This window comes from Giraffa tippelskirchi, chromosome 8, assembly GCF_054371585.1.
Source record: "Giraffa tippelskirchi isolate mGirTip1 chromosome 8, T2T-mGirTip1v1.2.pri, whole genome shotgun sequence".
In the NCBI taxonomy this organism is placed as follows: Eukaryota; Metazoa; Chordata; class Mammalia; order Artiodactyla; family Giraffidae; genus Giraffa; species Giraffa tippelskirchi.
In genome coordinates, this window is record NC_137282.1 from 16,223,851 (window position 1) to 16,246,542 (window position 22,692).

Consider the following 22,692-nt stretch of genomic DNA (forward strand, 5'->3'; position numbering starts at 1 on the left):
TCTGACCACTACATATGTAGTATGTTTTATTATAAAACCTCGTAGTGGAAGTGAATGTTGCTCAGTCATGTCCAACTCTTTGTGACCCTACGGACTATACAGTCCATGGAATTCTCCAGACCAGAATACTGCAGTGGGTAGCCTTTCCCTTTTCCAGGGGATCTTCCCAATCCAGAGATCAAACCCAGGTCTCCCACACTGAAGGTGGGTTCTTTACCAGCTGAGCCACAAAAGAAGCCCAAGAATACTGTAATGGGTAGCCTATCCCTTTTCCAGGGGATCTTCCTGACCTAGGAATTGAACTGGGGTCTCCCGCAGTGCAGGCAGATTCTTTACCAACTGAGCTTATCAGGGAAGCCCATAAACTTTGTAACCTGATGCCAAAGAAAACAAAATAATCTACCAATCTCACATTCAGTAACCTTCACTGAATTGTTTTCTTTCCTTCACTGCATAAGCCCTCCCCACCTACCCTCCCCTACCACACTTACTTTAAGATGAATTCCAAAATTATATCAAGAATATAAGTCACACAATTTGGATCATTATCTAATGGCAATGGAGTATCTTTCTATGACAAACCATTAGCTGCTACAGAAAATCTAAGAGTTCTTCCTTACCCCTCCTCCCATACCATTCCTTTATTGAGAAGAGATTTTGCTTAATGTGATTCTTTAATCACTAGGGAATTGGAACATCTATGAATAATGTGAACAGAGAAATCATAATGTTCGTTCTACTGACAAAATCAGAAGGGCTGGACAGTAAGCTTCATTTTGTTGGGGGAAAAAAAAGAATCCTTTTATTGTTAACGACAGTCCCATCCTGAAGATATCTTTTTCAAAGGTCAACTGGTCAGTGGACACTGTAAGGTCAAAGGCTTTGATGCAGAAGTTGAGTTTCTCCACTGCTGTATCTCCCTCTCAGCTCGGCATAGAGAAATTTTATAAAACTATTAAATATTTATGATGCAGTACAAAACCCCTCTAAAAGCATCTGTATTTAACTAAATCATGTCACTGACAGCAAGAGGCATGCACAGCAATTTAACCTAGCAGGAAAAGTACTTCTTTTACATAACACTGCAGTGCAGAGAGTTTCAACCATATGCTTCTTTCTGTCCCCACATACCTCCTGTAAGAAGGGAAAGCTTAACTTAAATGGTTCAAAGGGCTTTTAGACAGGCTTCTCAAATGAAACATAAATCTTTTGAAGTGCTTCTCAAAAATTCTTCCCTGAGGCTGTGCCAGGACTCTGTCACTACAGGTCAGACAAATAGTCCATCCTCAGGTTAAGCCTCCTTAACCCCAGGTTAAATACCTGGATTTAGTCCCATCTTTTCTTCTATCACCACGTCCTTCCAAATGTTTGCTATAGTCTATCACTGACTGATGTTAAAGGCACCCAAAACGTATCCATGTCCAACGGGATCCCCATCAGCCTTCCCTTTACTCACAAAAAGACTCCAGGTTTTGTCTGGGTATGCATGCTAAGTCACTTCAGTCGTGTCCAACTCTTTGGGAACCTATGGACTGCAGCCCTCCAGGCTCGTCTGTCCATGGGATTTTCCAAGCAAGGATACTGGGGAGTGGTTTATCATTCTCTTCTCCAGGGGATCTTCCCAATCCAGGGATTGAACCTGGGTCTCCTGTGTCTCCTGCATTACAGGTGACTGTTTTACCGGCTGAGCCATCAGGGAAGTTCCTTGTATGAGTCTATCTAAAGTTAAATTATTGCTAACCATTCATACCTCTTAATACCAAAGAATCTATTGAGATATGTACTACTACTTAAGGATTTTTTAAGCTACCTAAGCATTGGGTGATACAGAAGAACAGCAGAGAGAGATCTCTAAGATGAAAAAAAAAAAAATGCAAGAGAAGGGAAAACATTTTTAAGCATCTGAGGCTTAGAACTAGCTGTACTCCTGGAGACAGGAGGTTTCAAAATAACCTCTGGCTGTGGAAAAAAAAGGGTACAGAAATTGTTATTTTAGTGATATGTATGCTGTCAAAAATCAGGGCTAAATGCTTGAGTTGTCCAACTTGAAATGATATTACTGTAATTCTGCCAGCATACAGCTAGTGATTAGGAAATTTGCTGCTCAGCATTTAAACTAACTTCTTTTCGCAGTCTGATGGGTAAAAAATGGAAAACCTCGGGTTGACCTGCTTCTCAAAAGCAGATTTCAAAATTTTAAGGTCACTGTATTTTATATAATGAAAATAACTTACATTCCTAAAGCCCCACGATATATGTTAATTTATCTACCTATCCAGCCACCCATCCATCCAAAAAATTGTTTACTAAGTGGCTAGTTATGTGCCTGGCATTATGTTGAGGCTTACAGATTGGGTAGCAAGAAGGTAAAAGAAGTTCCACTCCATAATCTCTCTCTTTCTGAAGCAGTAAGCGAGGTTATCTGCTGAGAGAGACGGCGTGATTTAAATTTTGGGAGCGGTAAGGTCTGAGTCACCTTGGAAAACAGAAGAGAAGGCTAACTGTGAAAAACAGAAGCAGGTCAGATATTGTGGCAAGTTGTATATACCCATCAGTCCTTCCTTATTTACTATCCTCACTCTCAGGATTGTAAATCATTGTCTCCTCTTGAGAATGACATTTGGAAAGTGCAACCAATGGAAGAAGACTTTAAAACAGTCATTGGAGGGTACATATGCCAAGTGAAATAAGTCAGACAGAGAAAGACATATACTGTCTGATATGACTTATATGCAGAATCTAAAAAATACAATAAACAAATAAAAATAAAAAATGCATAATATAAAAAAGAGGCAGACTCATAGGTACAGAGAAAAAGCTAGCAGTTACCAGTGTGGGAGGTGACATACAGGGGTAGGAGGACCAAGAGGTACAAACTATTATGTGTAAAATAAGCTATAAGGGTATACTGCACAACATGGGGAATACAGAAGAACATAGCAATTATTTTATAATAATTATGAAGGGGGTTATAACCTTTAAAAATTGTAACTCACTATATTGTGCTTATATATCAACTATAGTTCAATAAAAAATAAATTTAAATAGTCATCGATGACATAAGAAACTATTTTCTGTTGAGCTCTACAGAGCTTGAACTCAAACAAGACTGAAGTGGGCAGAGGAGGAAGAGAAGAAAACAAGAACAAATGAGATAATGAGAAGGTGAAGGTTCACATGCATATCACAGTTTCCACTCCAGATTTACTTCTCAGATCAGTGCACTTTTTTCCAGCACTAGAATTTAATCTGCAACATCAGGTGATCCATTTCATTATGCTGTGTGGCTTGACTCTGGCCATGATGAAACCAACCCATTCAAATGATGTTTCCAGGAAGCCCATGAATCTAAGAACTTTAACCTACTAAACAGCATGATGCCGCTCTGTTGCATATTTCTTCTGTGAATAAGATGAGAGAAGAAGATATGCTATAAACCCAGAGTTCAGCAGGAAGGTTTAATTTCTCTCTTTCAATGATTACTTGGGAGAAATTAAATCAGTATTTGAAAACATTGTGCATTTACAGCAAATTCAAAATTATTCATATTAAACTGAAAAGAGAAACTTTGGTCTTTAATGACTCTTCTGCCATAGATTTCCCATATGTTTCTCTCTTTTTTTTTTCCACTTTATTTCTATTTTTAATTGAAGGATCATTGCTTTAGAGAATTTTGTGGTTTTCTGTCATACATCAACAAGATTTCCCATGTATGTCTTAAAATGTGTGCTCTTTCTCAGATTTTCCAGATCTGTTCTAGATTGATTTTGCCCCTACTGCCTTTGGGAATGTCATTAATTCACTCAGTAATTGTTTGGTAAGAGCCTAGTACGTTCTGTGGGGTCACAAAGAGTCGGACACGACTTAGTGACTGAACAACACAATACATGCCAGGCCCCGCACAAAACTGAGTAGAGGGAAGAGACTGCAGTGGTTCCTGCTTCCAAGGTGTTATATTCTAAAAAGGGACTTCGTTTTCTTAATCCCAGTCTGGCACAAATGCAAATACTGCAGAAGCGAGAGTCCGCAGTCTTAGAATAGATTCTATTTGTGTGGCAGACACATTGTGGAGTGATTAAAAGAAAAAAAAAACCACAAGAGCCCAGCAAGAAATACTATTTGTTGTATAAGCATGCCTAAGTTTCCCAGATTTTCCTTCACTTAGGATCCAGTTATGAAAGCGATTACCTCTGAAGAGTTTTGTTTTGATGAGTCTTGGAAGAAAAATGCAGAAATTCATTTCCAGAAACGACCATGCCCTAGAGGCTTTGGAATTACGGTGACAATTACGTTATTAGAAAAACATAATCCATCTTTTTCATTCTCAGTCACTATTAATATCAAAACAAAACACCCATCAAAACCAACTGGGCTATAATAGAAAATTGATGGTGGGTTGATTTTTGTTTAAAGTTTTTTAAAAAAGTTTTTTGCTTGATTGCTTCTGGCAGAGAGAATAAAATAAAAAAAATATTAATATATTTTATTATTATCTTTTTTGGGGGCCACACCATGTAACATGTGGGATCTTAGTTCCCCGAGCAGAGACTGAAACCATGCCCCGCTGCATTGGAAGCATGGAGTCTTAACTATTGAACCGCCAGGGAAGTCCCTCTTCTGGATGAAGATTTCTTATTTACTGATGATGCCAATGCAGTTTTAAATTTAGGTAGACAAGTTTCCTGAACTATTCAGGAAATGTTTTAAATTCACAGAAATTCTGACATTTCAAAATATAAACATCAAAAAGAAAAAAAAAACTATACTACATACATACAGATAGACATCTGATGATTTGATTAAAAAATTGGTTGCTTGTAGAAGATAGTGTAATCAATAAGGAAGTTCAACATGATTTGAAGAAATAAGTATTAAACATTTTGACTAACATTAGTTCTGATAACTACCTAGTCTCTGCAAAAGCACTGACATGGCAAGACTAAAGATGACCAAGTGAGTTTTACTATTAAAGTTGTAAGTTATTATCCTCATAAATATATCAGCTCTTCAAATATGAATGATTAGTAAAGAAACCAACAATAAAGTGATCAGAATTGATTTTCTTTCTCAAATTAGAAACATGATTTTTCCTTTTTTTCAGTTAATTCTGATGAAAATATATAGAGAAAGCCACTTACTTGACATCTAAATCAATTTAAATATTTTATTCTTATAACATAATTTTATAAGTGTTTATAAGCTAAACATTGTCAGAATGTGAATGTCCAGTGATGGCATATTCAATGAAGAGAAGGATATATACTGGTGTGGAACTTTGTTATTTTATATTAACATTGTCTGAAGGTGCATTTGAAAAGAACATTGCTAAAACAGCTTTCAGTTTTAAAAAACAGTGTCTCTTGTTTAAGTACTAATATCTTTTGTGTTCAAAAACAAACCAATACAATATTGTAAAGCTAAAAAAATAGATAAATAAACTAATTTAAAAAAATAAAAATAAATAAATAAAACATTAATTTTTAATCCTATAAGTAACAGCTTGAAAGCTAAAAGTATGATGTACATTTCTTGCTTTGCTTTTAACTTTTTTGGGGTAATTTTTGGCTCCACTCCACAGCATGCGGGACCTTAGTTCCCAACCAGGGATCGAACCCACACCTCCTGCAGTGGAGGGCAGAGTCTTAACCACTGGACTACCAGGGAAATCCCCATTTTTAACTCATTAACATATTATTTTCCCTTCTTCATTTCAAATCCAACAGTGTGTAACACCATCAAGATACTTGGAGCATCAGGTATTATCTTTACCCAATATTCCGTCTCCTTATTGTTCTTAAGGACAAGTCTGCACACACTCAAAAAGTCAATGAATTCTGTGCAAACTAAAAGACATTCTTAAAATGAGGAGCAAATTGGATCTAATTATGGGTGATAGAGTTTTGAAAGGTCCTAGATTAACATTACAAGCACTTTCCATGTTAAATTAAGCGTGCAGTTTATTCAGCAAAGATATTCTTTTTATATATCTTGTTTATGTCTACCATAAATATCATAAGCATTCCATTAGCATTTAACCCAATGATGAATGCATATATGATGGAGTCAGGTTCTAATCAGTGACAATAACTGCCTGCAAATATTTCCACAACTGTTCATCTCCCAACTCCTTTTCCCTGACTAACAGCGACATGCCTACAAAAGTCTAAGGGTTCATGTAGTTACAGGAAACCAGATGCATTATTTATAAGGATGCAGAGGCTAGAAAGTTCGGCTACGCTGCCTACCCCAGCAGTAGTAGGCTCTAAGCTATTGGCGACAGGAAGCTTGCCAGTGCATTAGAAGATGAGATTGAAGGGATTCCTGCCAAATAAAATAGCTAAGTAATAACAAATGGTAAAGAAGAGCATTGGGGGTTGCAGGGAGTCCTGAGCTCACTGCTGAAGCACAATTCGGATCACCAAGCTTTTGCAGTCAGTGCAGAAAGAGTTGCAATCCCAATTAATTCTTTGTCTCATCTTTCTTGAGTGCTTGCTTTTTAATTACAGTTATACATTAAAAAAAAAAAATAAACCAGTCGATTCTAAAGGAAGTCAACCCTGAACATTCATTGGAAAGACTGTTGCTGGAGCTGAAGCTCCAATACTTTGGCCACCTGATGCGAAGAACTGACTCATTGGAAAAGACCCTGATGCTGGGAAAGATTGAAGGCAGGAGAAGGGGGCGACAAAGGATGAGATGGTTAGATAGCATCACTGACTCAATGGATATGAATTTGAGCAAACTCTGGGAGACAGTGAAGGACAGAGGAGCCTAGTGTCGAAAAGAGCTGTACACAACATAGTGACTGAGTGACAACAACAAATAGAATCAGTATACAAATGAGAAAATTACAACTGCTATACATTAGGCATGGTGTACAGTATCACGTTTCAAGTTCAGATAGAATTAATTCTGTATTTGTATAGTTCACCCTATTTATAACTCCACTGTTTTAGTGATTCTGGACATATTGGTACATTTTCCCTTTTTGATTTCAAAGAAAAGTAAATCTGGCCCCAAACAAAAAGCCACAATTTTTTATTCTTCATGTATTCAAAACTGATATAATGCTACAGCGATACCTGTCATGACTTTAAGTAGATTTTGAGGTAATGCCATTCAAGTTTCATTTTCTGTTTAATCTTTGTCAGGCACTTGGAATTTATACCACGGTGGAACAAAAGGCTGCCTGCTAAATGTTAACAGCAGCAGGGGATGAGAATGCCATTTTGCCTGGGGAGAAAAAGACCCTAAAGATGGACAAAAAAATGTCAATCTAAACACACACACAAAATTTACTGTAGGAACTGTTAAAACCAAATAACCTTCCCTATCACTCTAATATATAAACAAAAGCTATGGTTTTTATTCTGTATTTCAAACTTAACCTGAAAATTATCATCAAAATCAAAGATGAAGTAGTTGAAGCTACATAGCACATATTATGCTTAGTCTTATCTTGAGCAAACTACATTTCAGATTTTTAATATTTAAAACAGATACTTTTTTAGGTGGAGGAGGAATGGTTTATGGTATTCCTTCTACATTATCCACAGGCTTCACCAGTGGCACAGTGGTAAAGAATCCACCAGCCAAGAGGGAGATGCGGGTTCGATCCCTGTGTCAGGAAGATCCCCTGGTGAAGGAAATGGCAACCCACTCTAGTATTCTTGCCTGGAGAATCCCATGGACAGAGGAGCCTGGCAGGCTACAGTCCATGGGGTCACAAAGGGTCAGACATGACTGAGCAACTGAGCACAGGATCATTAGATCAGGTCTACATTATCCAAGTATCTAACAAATATAATTTGTTACCAAAAACTGTCTAGTTTTAACTTCTTTTATCATAATGAATGTGCATATATATTTCTGTACCTTGTTCAGGAACCCTGATCCATAGAACTGATCTGATCCAAGTGATCTCATTAGGGGGAAAGTAGGTATTTAAAGGTAGCTGCAATGATTAGAGACATATGATGGAGGTCACAAAAGGAACCTTCTGAAGGTTTTTCATTCACCTCGACCTCTACTTTCACTGGTCAAAAAGAACATAGGGCATGGAGTCAGAGAGGCTGGTGTGGAATTTAGATATTAATATAACCTTGACAAATTCTGAGTTACCTAAGTCTCTCAGTGTCTTTATCTATCTAATGGGACAAATACTATCTGTTCTCAGATGAAAGTACCTGACACATGGTAGGTGTTCATTAAAAGATATGATTATACTTCATTATTACCTTTTTAATGATAATAAAAGAAAAATCCACCTGATTAATGCCATGGCATTCCCTCACTCCCAAATGACTCTTCAGCACCACAGGGAGGAACAGCAACCAACCAGTTAACATGTAGACTTTCAGACAACTTGCAATAATACTATCTAACATGAAATATCATCTAAGAAGCCCCATCTAAAGGGGCTTCCCAGGTGGTCTAGTGGTAAACAAACTTCCTGTTGATGAAGGAGATGCAAGAGACAATGGTTCAATCCCTGGGTCAGGAAGATTCCCTGGAGTAGGAAATGGCATCCCACTCCAGTATTCTTGCCTAGGAAATTCCATGGGCAGAGGGGCCTGGCAGGCTACAGTCCATGGGGCTACAAAAAGTCGGACGTGACTAAGCACACACACATACACACACACACACATGTATAAGGTGAAGCAGTCTTATAAATCACCATGTAAAAAAGTGATCATAAATGGAAGAAACCTTCAGTCTATGATATAAGTCAAGGTGATTTATCAATGTGAATTTTTTCAACCTTGATTTTTAAATATTTAAAAGTATTTAAATATTTAAATATATTTTTCATGATTGAAGGTTAGGTGGTTTTCCAGTAATTACACCTATGTACAACTTTTAGAAATTATGACAATCTAACTGGAAAAATTATCTGTTAATGATCACATCCATTTAATAAATACTTCCTAGGAATCAGCATAGTGGTATGTTATGGGAATGGAAACATAAACCAAAATTTCTTCATTCAAGACCTTACATTCCAGTTTGGGAAGTGATGTAGACACCTGTGACAATTGAAAGTGGCAAGCTTTTTGTCTGAGAGAAGAGCAAGGAAATCACCAAGATAGTAAGGCTGGGCATTGGAAGATAGATCTAACATATGGGTATAACAAAATATAGAGTTCACTTTTACTCTTCGATTAGAAAAAGATTTTTTTTTTCTTACAATTTCAAACATCCTTTCTTTTGACACTTAAGACTTGTCTTATTAAAAACATTTTTTCTTAAAGAGACTGCCTAAAAATGTCTGAAATTTGCCTTTAATTAAATCATAAAGAAAGTTTTGGGATAGTTTGTGTGTTTTTAAAACAGTCATGTGTTTTTTTTTTTCTTCTTCTTCTTCATTCTTACTTTGTTCTTCTTCTTCTTTTTTTTTTTCATTCTTGAATAAAATATACCCAGGTCTGCCCCTCTTCTAAAAAGGTGGGGGAGAATGACATTTTAAAAATTATGTAGACTAGAGCTGACCCTATTCTTCATGAAGTCTCGCTCTACCAGAAGCCTCAGTTAGACTTACCCTTGATCCCCTTTTTACCCCAAAGGTCACAGCCAACATTCTAGAAACTTAAAAAAAAAAAAAGCAGAAAACCTTTCCATAGTACTTGTTTCTACGTGTACACATGGAGTGGATGTGATGTTTCATTTCTATTTTTGCACTAAGCTTAACAATTTTAAATCTTGGTTCCCTTTACCTGCACTGTAAAGGCGTTTTTAAAGGCTCGAATAAACCGCTTATGTGCCCTTGAGCCACCTATTCTCTTCCTAAAGCTTATCTTGCTTTCACACAGCCTCATTTGCACATACAAGGTAATTCTCCTGCCCCCATGATCTATTCATTCTAAAACATACCCAAGGACTCTTTGCGTGGTTTATTTTTTTACAGATAGCTTGAGTGAACAAAGATGTATTTCTGCTTTGGAGCACTAGGGAGATGAAATTAAGGAGCTTCTACAAGGAGAGAAGAGGAAAAAATTCATCTAGGTCAACTAGAGGGAAATGTAGACAATTTATAAAAAATCTATTATGGCCACTTAATTTTTTTTCTCAGGTATATGTAAAGTTACTCTTCTTTATATTCCCTTCATATCACATTTTACCATAAAAATATGCTGTCTGACAAGGTGGGTTCCTCTGGGCACATTTTATCAGAAGGAGGATATGTTAGATTTTACAGCATTTAAAAAAAATAAATGCAGCAGCTTCCTTCTTTCTTATAGCTCTGTAGGCTGAGAATTATAAATAATTATGATTTGTTCTCAAAGTTGCCTTATTTTTGAATGACATAGATTTCTGCAGGTTGACAAAATAGATCTCTGAGTAAAAACACAAGACAACAATTGTACAGAACATTATAAAAAACATTTAATATATTATCTCCTGTAGATTATTCTGTTAATATATCTTCCTTTCTATATGGGTAATTTATACTTAAAAACTTGATCAAATGACACAGAAGCTTATCAATTAATCCCTGTTATTAAGAAATGAAGTTTAAGAAAATTGAGAGAGGAATCATCTTAAAGGATAATTTTACTTTTCAATATTTAATAAATAATTTTAATTAATTTACTGTTTATATTTACTAGAGTATCACTCCATTATAACTAAGATACATTTTCAAGTTTGCCATTTCTGCTACCTTTGGACCAATTAAATGGCCTTTAGGAAATAAAAATAAGAAACAAACTTTACCTAATGAAAATAAAATTCAAGAAGCTGCAAGCTTTCCATATACATTTCTAGGCCACCTAATAAAAAATATCTCCTTAGATATATAACATATCTTTGTAAGTCCATCTGTGTATCATGGAAAAGTTTCTGATAATCAAAGAGTAATCTCACTGTGGTGAAACTCCTCTAAAATACCCAGTTAAAATTCTAAGTTCTTTAGAAACTCTCTAAACTTCTTTCAGAATCCTACACAATATGACATAATTTCTGATGTCACTTAATCTTAGTCTCCTACTTTTAATGGCAAATTATAGATTCTCATCATCTTTTTAAATGAGATAAATGTCAGAATTCTGATTTCTTGGTAAAATGACCAAACTTTAAATATAAGGCAGAAACAACAATTGACTACTTTTAAAAATGAGACAACAGTAAAACAAATCACTACCCAAACAATACTTCATTTTAAACAATACTTACCACAGAATGAATAAACATATTCTATCTGAAGCAATATCATTTAAAAAATAACTCGATTTAAAAGTCTGCACCCCACGTTCTACTTTGTTATGATATGTATTGTCACACAAAAAGAGCACAATTAACCACAAATAACCTTTTCTACTTTACTGCAAACTCCTTCAGCCCCAGGACTGTTCTATATTCGCCTCTCCCAACCATCTCCTCCACCAAGAAATACACATCACAGTTCCTAGCACTGGGCTAGAACAGAGTAGGAACTGGGTTATTAACTATGTATTTATTTTAATTAAAGGGAGGTCAGTCCTCAGTAGGAGAAGGCAATGGCACCCCACTCCAGTACTCTTGCCTGGAAAATTCCATGGATGGAGGAGCCTGGTAGGCTACAATCCATGGGATCGCTAAGAGTTGGACATGACAGAGTGACTTCACTTTCACTTTTCCCTTTCATGTACTGGAGAAGGAAATGGCAACCCACTCCAGTATTCTTGCCTGGAGAATCCCAGGGACAGCGGAGCCTGGTGGGCTGCTGTCTATGGGGTCGCACAGAGTTGGACACAACTGAAGCGACTTAGCAGCAGTCCTCAGTGGTCTAAGAATCAAACGGCAGAAACAGGCCCATCAAATTTGCATCATAAATTGACCACTTACTTGCTGTTTGACCTTATTAGACACTTAGCTTATCCCTATCTATCTATTATTATTCTTACTATTAAAATGGAAACATTAATAGCTCCCAAATTCCTTTTAAAACTTAAAAGAAAAACTGATGAAACAGTTTATCATTACAGATAAAAGTTCCTTTTATCTGGAACTCGCATTATTTAACAAAGCCAGTCTGTCCTTCCTTCTTTCTCCCTCTCTTCATGTCACATTTTACAAAGCTGGAAGAAGAGGTTCTGGAATATCTGAGCAAAACCCAGAACAAGAGATCATATTTGTTGAGCTGCTGCTGCGGCTGCTGCTAAGTCGCATCAGTCGTGTCCAACTCTGTGCGACCCCATAGACGGCAGCCCAGCAGGCTCCCCCGTCCCTGGGATTCTCCAGGCAAGAACACTGGAGTGGGTTGCCATTTCCTTCTCCGCCTGTGTTATACAGTAGATCCTTGTTGGTTATCTATTTTATACATGTGCATGTGCTCACTTGCTTCAGTCATGTCCGACTCTGTGCGACCCCATGGACTGCAGCCTACCAGGCTCCTCCGTCCATGGGATTTTCCAGGCAAGAGTCCTGGAGTGGGTCGCCAGTGCCTTCTCCGTTTGATGAGCTAACCCAACCTAAATACCCAATCTTCTAAAAAGAGACAGTGACAGACTTGAAGGAAGATGGGCACAGCTTTAGGCTACAACCCACACGGGCCCATGTTATTGGTTTTTAAGATTTTGTTGACCTCTGACAGAGATAAAATGGAAAGCGCCATTCCAGCATTTCTTTGATGATTAATTGACCTATGTATACACAGCCTCTCTGTTAAAGAAATGAAGTAACTACCCAAGCAATGCCTATGCTAGAGGCATTATAATAAGAACAAGGCAGAGAATAGTGGGAGATGCTCACAGACGAACTACTGGAGACATTATTCCCTCTGGGTTTTAGTGGTAACATCTATGAGGTTGATAGAGCCTCAATCAGTGTGAGTTCATACTTTTCAAAAGACCTGCTGACTGTTCTATGCAATCTTAAATGGAATGGACTAAGCATGCTTCTTTTCCTTTTCTTACTGGGAAAAAAACCCCACAAAACCCTAATCAATATGCAACTACACTAACGAAAGAAACTAGTAATTTCTCAAAATCTACTTAATCATAGGTTTTTACAAAAGTCGGAAGTACTTTCTGGCTTTTAACTCTAAAGTCTGAATATTTTACCAATTTGAAAATGCTTCCCATGCATTCAGATTTGAAAACTGTAACCCATTTTTCTACTCTTTTCTACTTTCTTCAGAAGAGGCGAAAAAAGTTTTGAAATTAAAAGAGGGCATTCCTAAGAATGATGATAGTCAGCTCTTGCTGCTGCTGCTGCTGCTGCTAAGTCGCTTCAGTTGTGTCCGACTCTGTGCGACCCCACAGACGGCAGCCCACCAGGCTCTGCCGCCCCTGGGATTCTCCAGGCAAGAATACTGGAGCGGGTTGCCATTTCCTTCTCCAGTGCATGAAAGGGAAAAATGAAAGTGAAGTCGCTCAGTCGTGTCCGACCCTTAGCGACCCCATGGGCTGCAGCCTACCAGGCTCCTCCGTCCATGGGATTTTCCAGGCAAGAGTACTGGAGTGGGGTGCCATTGCCTTCTCCGAGTCAGCTCTTAGGTACTAATAAAGAGTCTTTTAAAAATGATATTTCAGTTGTCTTCAATTTTCTAACTCATTATTTTCTTTACAATGGTAAATTTACTTTAATTTTGTCTGCCCAATTAAATAATTTTCAGTAACATTTATTATTAACTTTCCTTTAAAATTCTCTGTGAGCCCTATTTCCTGACTCTTCTAAATTCGTCTGCTCATCAGCTATAGAGGACCATGTTGGTTTTGCCTGGCTGGTCCACTTTCCCCTTGTTTAGGTACAGAACCCTTCTCTCTGTAATGAACCCATAGCATGCAGTTAGTTCCCAAGGGACTGAGCCCATCTGTCCCACTAACCCAAACACACACACAGGGGTGGATATCTGATCCAGCCCCTACCCAATTGGAGTCATTAATCTCCTTGGGATATAGTCATTATTTTAGGGGTAAGTATATGATGTAAGCAGAGCCAATCAGATTCTTCCTTAAAATCTGGTGTTCGGATAAGAAGTGGATTTTCTCTTCTTCTTAGATTATGAACCAAGAGGAAAGAGGCTTCAAGATATGAGCAGCTATCCCCCTCTCAGACAGAGAAAACCCACTAAGAACAAAGCTAACATATGTAGAGAAGCAAAGCAAGAAGACTGAAAAACCATCATATCATATCATTTGAGCCTCTGGACCAAACTGGGGCAGTTTTATGAGCCAGTACACTCCGTTTATACTTAAGCTCTTTGCAGTTGAATTTCTAACACCTGCAGTTGAGAAACTCCTAATTGAATCACCATCCGTATTTCTTACTGCTTCATGACCTTGTTCTTCAACCCTTCCTGTACCTATTCCTCCTTTTTGAGGGGTGGGGGTGCTGTTTCCTATAGCATGCAGATCTTTTAATAACAGATAGGGCTCTATTCCCATTTTTAAAAGATCCCTAGATAACTTGAAAAAAAAATGAAGACTGAAGAAATCCACCAAGTTCATCATTTACTTTGATAAGCAAACATCACAATCCTGCTGGCTCTGTTTTCCTAGATGCTTTCTCTGTGCCTCTCTGACTCCGTTCTCTTGTCTTCATGTCCCACTTAATTTTCTTTTAATTTTTATATATAATCCACCTCACTGCTCTATTCCTAATGATTAAAAACACTTAATTATAGTTTTAATTCTTCTCTAAAAACAAGAAAAATAGAGATGTCTTTCCCTCTCTCAGCTGATATACAAAAAGATGGAGGTCTTTTCTAATGTTCAAGGGAATAGTCTAATAAAAAGCCCCTCAAAGAATGAAATACAGGAAAATAACTGCTTTGGGGCTGATAATTTTATACTAACAAATATAGCTATCATATAAATGATATCTAGGATTTATGACATTATGCAAGGCTTCCCTGATAGCTCAGTTGGAAAAGAAACTGCCTGCAATGCAGGAGACGCCAGTTCGATTCCTGGGTCGGGAAGATCTGCTGGAGAAGGGATAGCAACCCACTCCAGTATTATGGCCTGGAGAATTCCATGGACTCTATAGGGTCCATGGGGTCGTAAAGAGTCGGACACGACTGAGTGACTTTCACATCACATGCAAGAGGTTAAAGAGTAATCAGCCTAGATTAAGGTCATACATCTACCCCCAACATCAATGCCCACTGGGGAAGATTTCCCTGTTTGTTGAAAATCCAATTCCTATTAGCACAATGGCTCTTATTCCCACTTCTGTAAATAGCAATGTTTCAAAACAGATAAATTCTCAAACTAACAAAGTCAAAGAGCTAGTCATTGAAATGATTTTAGGCTGTTTTCTGCCTCCTTTTATAGTATTAAAACTTTGAATTATGTTGCTAGTAACTCAGGGCTTTCCTGTCCATTTCATTACATAGGAGATTGTGGAGAGTATTATTATTTCACCAGAAAGTTGACTCTGAGATAACTGGTATAAGTGTGATTATATACCTAGACTCCATTTTGATGCTTTTTTTAAGAAGCTCTTTTTTCCTTTTTTTAAGAAGCTCAAGCTCCATGGATGGACTTGCTGCTGCTGCCGCTAAGTCACTTCAGTTGTGTCCGACTCTGTGCGACCCCATAGACGGCAGCCCACCAGGCTCCGCCGTCCCTGAGATTCTCCATGCAAGAACACTGGAGTGGGTTGCCATTTCCTTCTCCAGTGCATGAAAGGGAAAAGTGAAAGTGAAGTCGCTCAGTCGTGTCCGACTCTTAGCGACCCCATGGACTGTAGCCTATCAGGCTCCTCCATCCATGGGATTTTCCAGGCAAGAGTACCGGAGTGGGGTGCCATTGCCTTCTCCCCATGGATGGACTTAGAGACTGTCATACTGAGTGAAGTTAGTCAGACACAGAAAGACAAATATCATATGATATCGCTTACATGTGGAATCTAAAAAAGGGTATAAGAGAACTCTTATACAAAACTGAAATGGAGTTACAGATATAGAAAATAAACTTATGGTTATCAAGGGTGTGGTGAGGGGTGGGGAGAGATAAACTGGAAGGCTGGGAATGACATACACACTACTATATATAAAATAGGTAACTAATAAGGATCTACTGTGTGGCACTTAATACTTCACAATACTCTATAATAACCTATATAGGAAAAGAATCTAAAAAAGAGTGCATATATGTATATGTATAACAGATTCACTTTGCTGTACAATTGAAAATAACATACCATTATTAATTAAATATACCTCAATAAAAATGTAAAACTTTTAACTATTAAAAAAACAGAATTGCAAGCCAGTTGCATGGATCCTGTTAAGACTTTGTAATTAAAAAAACCACAACATGATTTAAATCAGATGATTCAGGTTTAAATTTCTGTTTTACCACTTAGGAGTTTTTGAATTGGATATGTCAGAAATTTCTGAGTCTCAAGTTCCTTATCTGACAAATGGGATGAAATCTAGGTCATAGAATTATTGAATTATTGTGTGAATAAATGACTCAATATATGAAAATATACCTTATAAAATTTACAGTATGATACAAAGATCAGTTATTTATATATAAACAGTACACACGTATTTGTATGGGTCAAAAGAATAATTTTGTAACAGATTAATTTCAACGGAATACAAAAGGTTAAGGACAATTTAGTTATAAGCTTGAAGAAATGTTTTATCAAGCAGTGGAATGCAATGAGGGACACTGAATGCCTTTAGAAAGGCAGAACTGAGGAATGATATTACAGTTGCAGGGAGTTCTGTAAGGGAAAATGAAATGAACTGAGCATGAAGGTAAGAATATGAATACTGTGACATACAAGCCCTGACTATATTGCCCTAAAAATCTGTAACTAACTCTCCAGGTAATAGGGAAAGTGGAAGTAATACCAGTTGGGCAATCTCCATTAAAAGTTTTCCTTTTATTGCCAAAGAGCATGGCAATTTGTTTGTCATTCTTCACAAGACACAGAGTCACCACACCCTTGAAAAGACCATATTTATAGAAATCTGGAAATACTGTTTGCATTTGATCAGAAGTAGCTCTTCAACCGTCACAGGACAGAGTTCATATTTGGTACTAAAAAAGATCTGAAGTTGGAATGCCATTTTTTCCAGCTGAGAACCATTTAGCAAAGGTCCGGGCAGTTCTGTCTACATTTAGAGTAGGTCAGTTAGTTATAGCTGAAGGGGGAAGTAAGAACCATAGCTCTGAAGCTCACAAATAGACCAGTAGACCTGGTCCAATCTACTCAATCCAGAGCACCATGCTATCTCCCAGGGAACATGCTGTAAATCTCATTATAACAGAAATGTTTCTGCAGACAAAAGGCATTCTTCCTTCAGCTAGCTCTTTTAGGTGCCAAATTAAAGATTGAATTGTTCATTTCATTCAGAGATTTCAAAGAGGACTTCCTGGATAAGTTCCTTTCCAGTGCAGTCTTAGCGGAGAATATATATTATTTTGGAAAAGACAGTGATTTCTTGGCATAGAACTTCCAGCATCACCATTTAGACTGAAAAATCATTAATCCCTTCCTGCTCCAACAATAAGGATAATTTCTTATGTTGCTCAAATAAAATGGAAGGACTCCCTTCATTTCTATTTTCTTCAGAGACACGTGCATTGTTCAGGCACAGGCCCTCTTCTGTCTATAGGGGAGACCAGTGCTAAACGATTCATGTTCATTTGTTCATATTAGGCTTCTCAGTAGAGTTTAAGATAAACATGATTATACAGACACAGCAACTGAGCCTTGAGGACATTGAATCACTTGCCTAAGAATACACAGTAAGTAACAGCACTGGTATTTAGACTTAAGGACATGAGTCCATCCAATGTCTGTGTTTTTTTCATTTCCTTTCACCACCCTTTGATGGGTAATATACAGATTACATGGGCTCAGCTGGTTCAAGGCAGTGCATTTACTTTAATCTACTACACATACTCTCAATCCACTTTGTACCAGTGAGTACTTTTCCACCCATTCACAGAATCTCATCCCTTTCAATATTCAAGTCTTCTTTTTTTTATTTTTAAGGCAACAAAATGTCATATGTTACAACACGCTAGCATGCTGCCTGGGTTTGAATCTTGCTTGAGAAACCTTAGACAAAATACATCAGTTTCATCATCTGAAAAATGGAAGAAGGTTTTATGAAAACCATGAACCATGTAAATCACCTTGTACAGTGCCTGGCATGCAGTGAGCCTTCAATAAAGGTTTGCTATTACTATTACTATGATTTGAAACATATATTACTATTTACAACTGTTTTCCAGAAAGTTTTCTTTATTTTCTTTCCTGTTATTATTCATTAGACTTTCTTTTTTGTTTCCTTCATTTTTATATTAAATTGGAATGGATGGGACTTAATTCAGTAAAGTGGTTGGTATAACAATTATATTTTTTACAGCACTTGACAAAACCGTCTGCAAAATGGGGTCACCAGCAGCTGGCAATTCAGAGAGAAATCATTAAGGTTTGTCCTAAACAATCCATTCACTTTTTGCTGATGGTGTGTAAAGGAGGAACAAGATAGTCCTACTGACTTTTGCAAATTTGAAGCTCTTCTTTTCTGCAACCTGTCACTTATGTGTAATAGGACACTCATTTAGCAAAGTATTCATATGTTTTAAGTCACAGATGCCTACTTTACAAAAGAATAACATAAAATGAAGGGAAACAATGCTAATTTTTACCAAAAGATTATTATAAGAAACTTTAAAAGAATTATAAACGAACAACTCTAAAAAGAGTGAATGTATAATGCAAATTCCCAAATTCACAGAGGAAGTAGTTAAAATGAGCCTTACAAAGGGAAAGATTAGTATCATATCTTTGCTATTTCACCAATATTTATGAAATGCTAGGAAAAATAAATAGAAAGAGGGCAAAAATGATAAAAGTGTTTACAGATGAAACATAAATCTCTTAAAATCTCCAGTCACATACATGGGTTTTACATGTCTCCTTTCTGGCTGAAACAAAGTGAAAAGAAACCTATTCAGGGCTGGTTATTTCTGACCTGTGGGAACTTTTCCTGGGCCTTTGACACTTTTACGTATTTTGAATTTTTAAGTCCAGGGTATTACGAATGCTGGTTCTTCAAGTTTCAGCTCCAGCCTTTACTAAGCTGAGATATGCTTGCATCAGAGCCCTGCCCCAATGCAGAAATCCACTGCATATGGCCTTTGGAGGAGCTGAGTATCGCATGCTGCTCTGATTGTTCTCAGCCAGCATGGACTTAGGACCCTGCCACTATTGGCTTATATTTCCAAATTACAGAGCATAATATCATGAGATTAAAAAATATATTCATTAAATGGATACAATATGCCAAAAAATGTATTCATTAATCAACTCAGCAGTGTTTACTGAGACCCCACCAGGAGTGGGGAGTGTCATACGGAAATGGCCCACTGAAATGTTTTAATGCAATGGTAAACAAAGCCTTCTTCTTACTTTTAAACCCTGACCAAGTATCAGGAACTAATTCTGCTGAGAGTTAAAGATCAGAGTCAAATTTCAAAATGACTTCTCTCTCCACAGTATTGCAGTGAACAGAAATGTAAACTGAGAGATTCATTTCAGTTCCCTAAGTATTTCTTCCATTCCCAAACTACTCGGATATACTTAAGAATCACATCCATCCCATTAATGATAGCATGGAGGGTTCCAATTACAAGAGTTTCAATAACTTTTTTCAATGAATCATGCAGGGGGGAAAATGATTCCCAGACAAATGACAGAGAGAAAATCCTAGTGTTTGCTTTTGCATAATAAACACTCAAAAATAGAAAACAAAGCTCAGTATGATTCCTCAACACTAGTTAGCTAAAATGTACATAATTATTCTAATCTTTTTGTAAAGAGAGTTAAATAACAAATATCCCAAACTCCCCAGAAAGGATTATCACTTTGGAGAATGTAATGCTTATCCTTAGGGGAAGTCAATCTACTCTGAGCATTTCCTTTCCTATTTGATCTTACTAGATTATTGCCATCAATCCAGTTAAACGATGCTTTATCTAGTTAAAGTATAGTCAAAACATCATACTTCATGTAATAAAAATATGTTTACATCATATTGTGACAGTCTGAGTATCACCAACCCAAATGGATTCAAAAATCAAACTGGATATTTAGACTCATTGGCAAAACTATGGAAATTGCCTCAAGTAAATACCTCCTTTTCAAGCATTTTATACCAGGCTGATAGAGAAAGGAAATTGTTCATTAAACACACTCTCTGGGCTGGAATAGAATAATTAGGAATATCTATGTAATGAAGAACTTATTAAACTGAGAAAGAGCTTTAAATAAAGAGCTAAAGTCAGGGACAGAAAGACTGTAGCTGTAAGTTTTATTTTCAAGGTCTGATAAACTCCCCTGTTGCATATCAAAATTTAATTCTAGGCTATTCACAATTTATAAGTATCAAAACTATTTTTACTAGTCCTTGCTAACTTCTTAAATTCCCCTGACACAGCACAAAGCACCAATCAATCTAACAGTTGTAGACCTCCACAAGCACAAAGCACATTTCACATTAAACAGATGAAAACTAATCTGAGATCCTGCCTAGGGACTTGCTTTCAAACATTTTCGTAATTAGTCACTTGCTATCAAATTTGAATCAAGGGCATCTATATATAGTTTCCATAATCCATCACAACAGACTTTATATGAGAACTGAGGAGCTTTGGAATAAAGGTCCCAAACAGCTGGGTATCATGCCTTAGGCAGTTGCTGAAGGCATTATGACACACTAAAAAAAGCAAAGTAAAGAAACAAAAAACAACTGACAATGTTCTCTATTGCTCACCCAGAACTAGGCCTCAGAAGTGCTGCAGTTATATTCCAACATTCAAAGACATTACATTACCTTAAAACTGTGTGTATGTATCTCAGGGGGAGGGGATATCTGGTCAATCCCAAGCATAGCAGGAGTTCATTTCTATTCCAAACAGCAAATATCATCCTGTTCCCAAACTTGATACCCCATTCCCCAATACGGGTAGAGGAGAGATATGAACATGATCTTCAGAAGCAGATACTGTCCTGGGTTAAACACTAGTGAACAGAATATTTAAATATACTTACATGAAGAAGTATTTGTTCCTTCTGTTGATACTGATATTCTAATGGGAGACTCTATAAAAAATAAAAGTGGAATGAAGCTTTATTGAGTCATGCCACTTGGATTCTTAAATAAGAAATTTTGCCAGCCTCGAGTATCATCTAGAACAAGAGGTCTAGAAAATGGTGCAACAGAAAAGCTGAAAGCATCTCAAAGTCAAAGGAAGGTATATGTAATATTCAAAGAATATTTGAATATTCCACAGAGGAATGTTTCTACAGTCTGGACACAAAGACTTTTGAAAGTTGCAAAAGGGGCTGGTCCATCTGCAAAGATACCCCTCCACACACCAGCTGCTCTTCAAATTTCCTAGAACCACTACTCTGAAAAGATCCACACTCTAGGTAAGACAGACAATTCCTTTTCTTAGGTTGGTCTTGATTTTAAGAAACATGAAACCAAAGAGAACACTCTCCACATTCAGAGAGAATGAAAGGCAACTTTCATGCTTAGAGGAAAAAAAAAGAAGGATGAAAATATTTTCAGGCAAACTGCTCTGCATAAACATTCTGGCCAAACATGATGCTGAATATAGTCCATGCAAGGTCCACTAGAGCGATTACATTAGGATCGAACAAAACGTACTAAATAAATACATAATACAATCATTGGGGATGCACAGCAGCTTGATTCTCTTAGATGGTAAGGCTAAAGGAAGGAAAACCAGTATTTACGTAAAGCAGAGCATAAAACATACCTCATGCAAAAATAAAGAAAGCATGAGACCTAAGGGTTTTTATGAGTAAGAACTAAGAACAACTCAGTATCAAAGAAGGATTGAAATTCAGCAGCCATAAAGTTATAAAGATTCAAGTCACATATTCAAAAATAATAGTTACAGTCATTCCAAATTCCCAAGGCAAGCACCCCATAAATCTAAAAGCTCAGATTTGTAACAGCACCTATTGGGGTCAGAAAATGAAGTCTGTACATTAAAGAAATGCCAGAATGAAAGGTGAGGAAATTCAGAAACTCTACAAATTTTTTCTTATCTCCATCTCTTCATATTCCCCGTCTCTCTCATTCTTTTTCTGCAACTCAAAAAGTGAGATCCTCTTATACTCCAGGATCATACTACCTTACAACATAAGCATATGCCCTAAATATGGTCAAAGTGGCTAAGACATAGAGAACGTTAGCTTTTATGATTTTGAACAATGGCCTTGAAGAGAAGAGGCTAAACTGGGGAAGGTAAGATAGCAAACGGCTGTTAAATCACATAGACTCTGAGATTAAATATGTATTTGTAAATATTCTAAAGGTTTTGTTAACTATAGAATCACAAAGGATAAGAAAAAGTAAAAAAAAAAAAATTAAATTCACACGAGATGAATGACATTCACGGCTAGTGGAGAAATCAATGACTCAGGGTTATACATGGGTGAGTAGAGTTGGGTTTTAAGTAGCTAATATATGCTCACACCACAATTGCTATCAGCAAATATTACAGGCAAGTGAGAAACAAAACCAAACAAACCAAAAAAAAGAGAGAAAGCAACAGCATTTTAAAAAGTCAGGCCTATAACAATGCTTCTGCCCAAGTTTAGTGACCCACAACTGAGCATTAAGAGCCCAAAGGGCAGAGGTCAGACAGTGATACATTATCCAGGAATGAACTGTGATGGGTGAAGGAGGTCAGAGACCAC

At 37.0% G+C, this 22,692-nt stretch overlaps 1 protein-coding gene across 5 annotated transcripts in view; it reads right to left on the minus strand.

The window, feature by feature from the left end:
* NRG1 (neuregulin 1) overlaps positions 1 to 22,692 on the minus strand; it is a 1,106,536-nt gene that overhangs the window by 131,267 nt on the left and 952,577 nt on the right. For 3 of the 5 annotated variants that reach the window (XM_081523490.1, XM_081523491.1, XM_081523489.1), the window contains exon 5: positions 21,010 to 21,060. The exons of the other annotated variants lie outside the window; for them this stretch is intronic. In XM_081523490.1, coding sequence (XP_081379616.1) covers positions 21,010 to 21,060 — 51 coding nt within the window. The remainder of the gene's footprint in view (positions 1 to 21,009; positions 21,061 to 22,692) is intronic. 5 annotated transcript variants of the gene reach the window in all.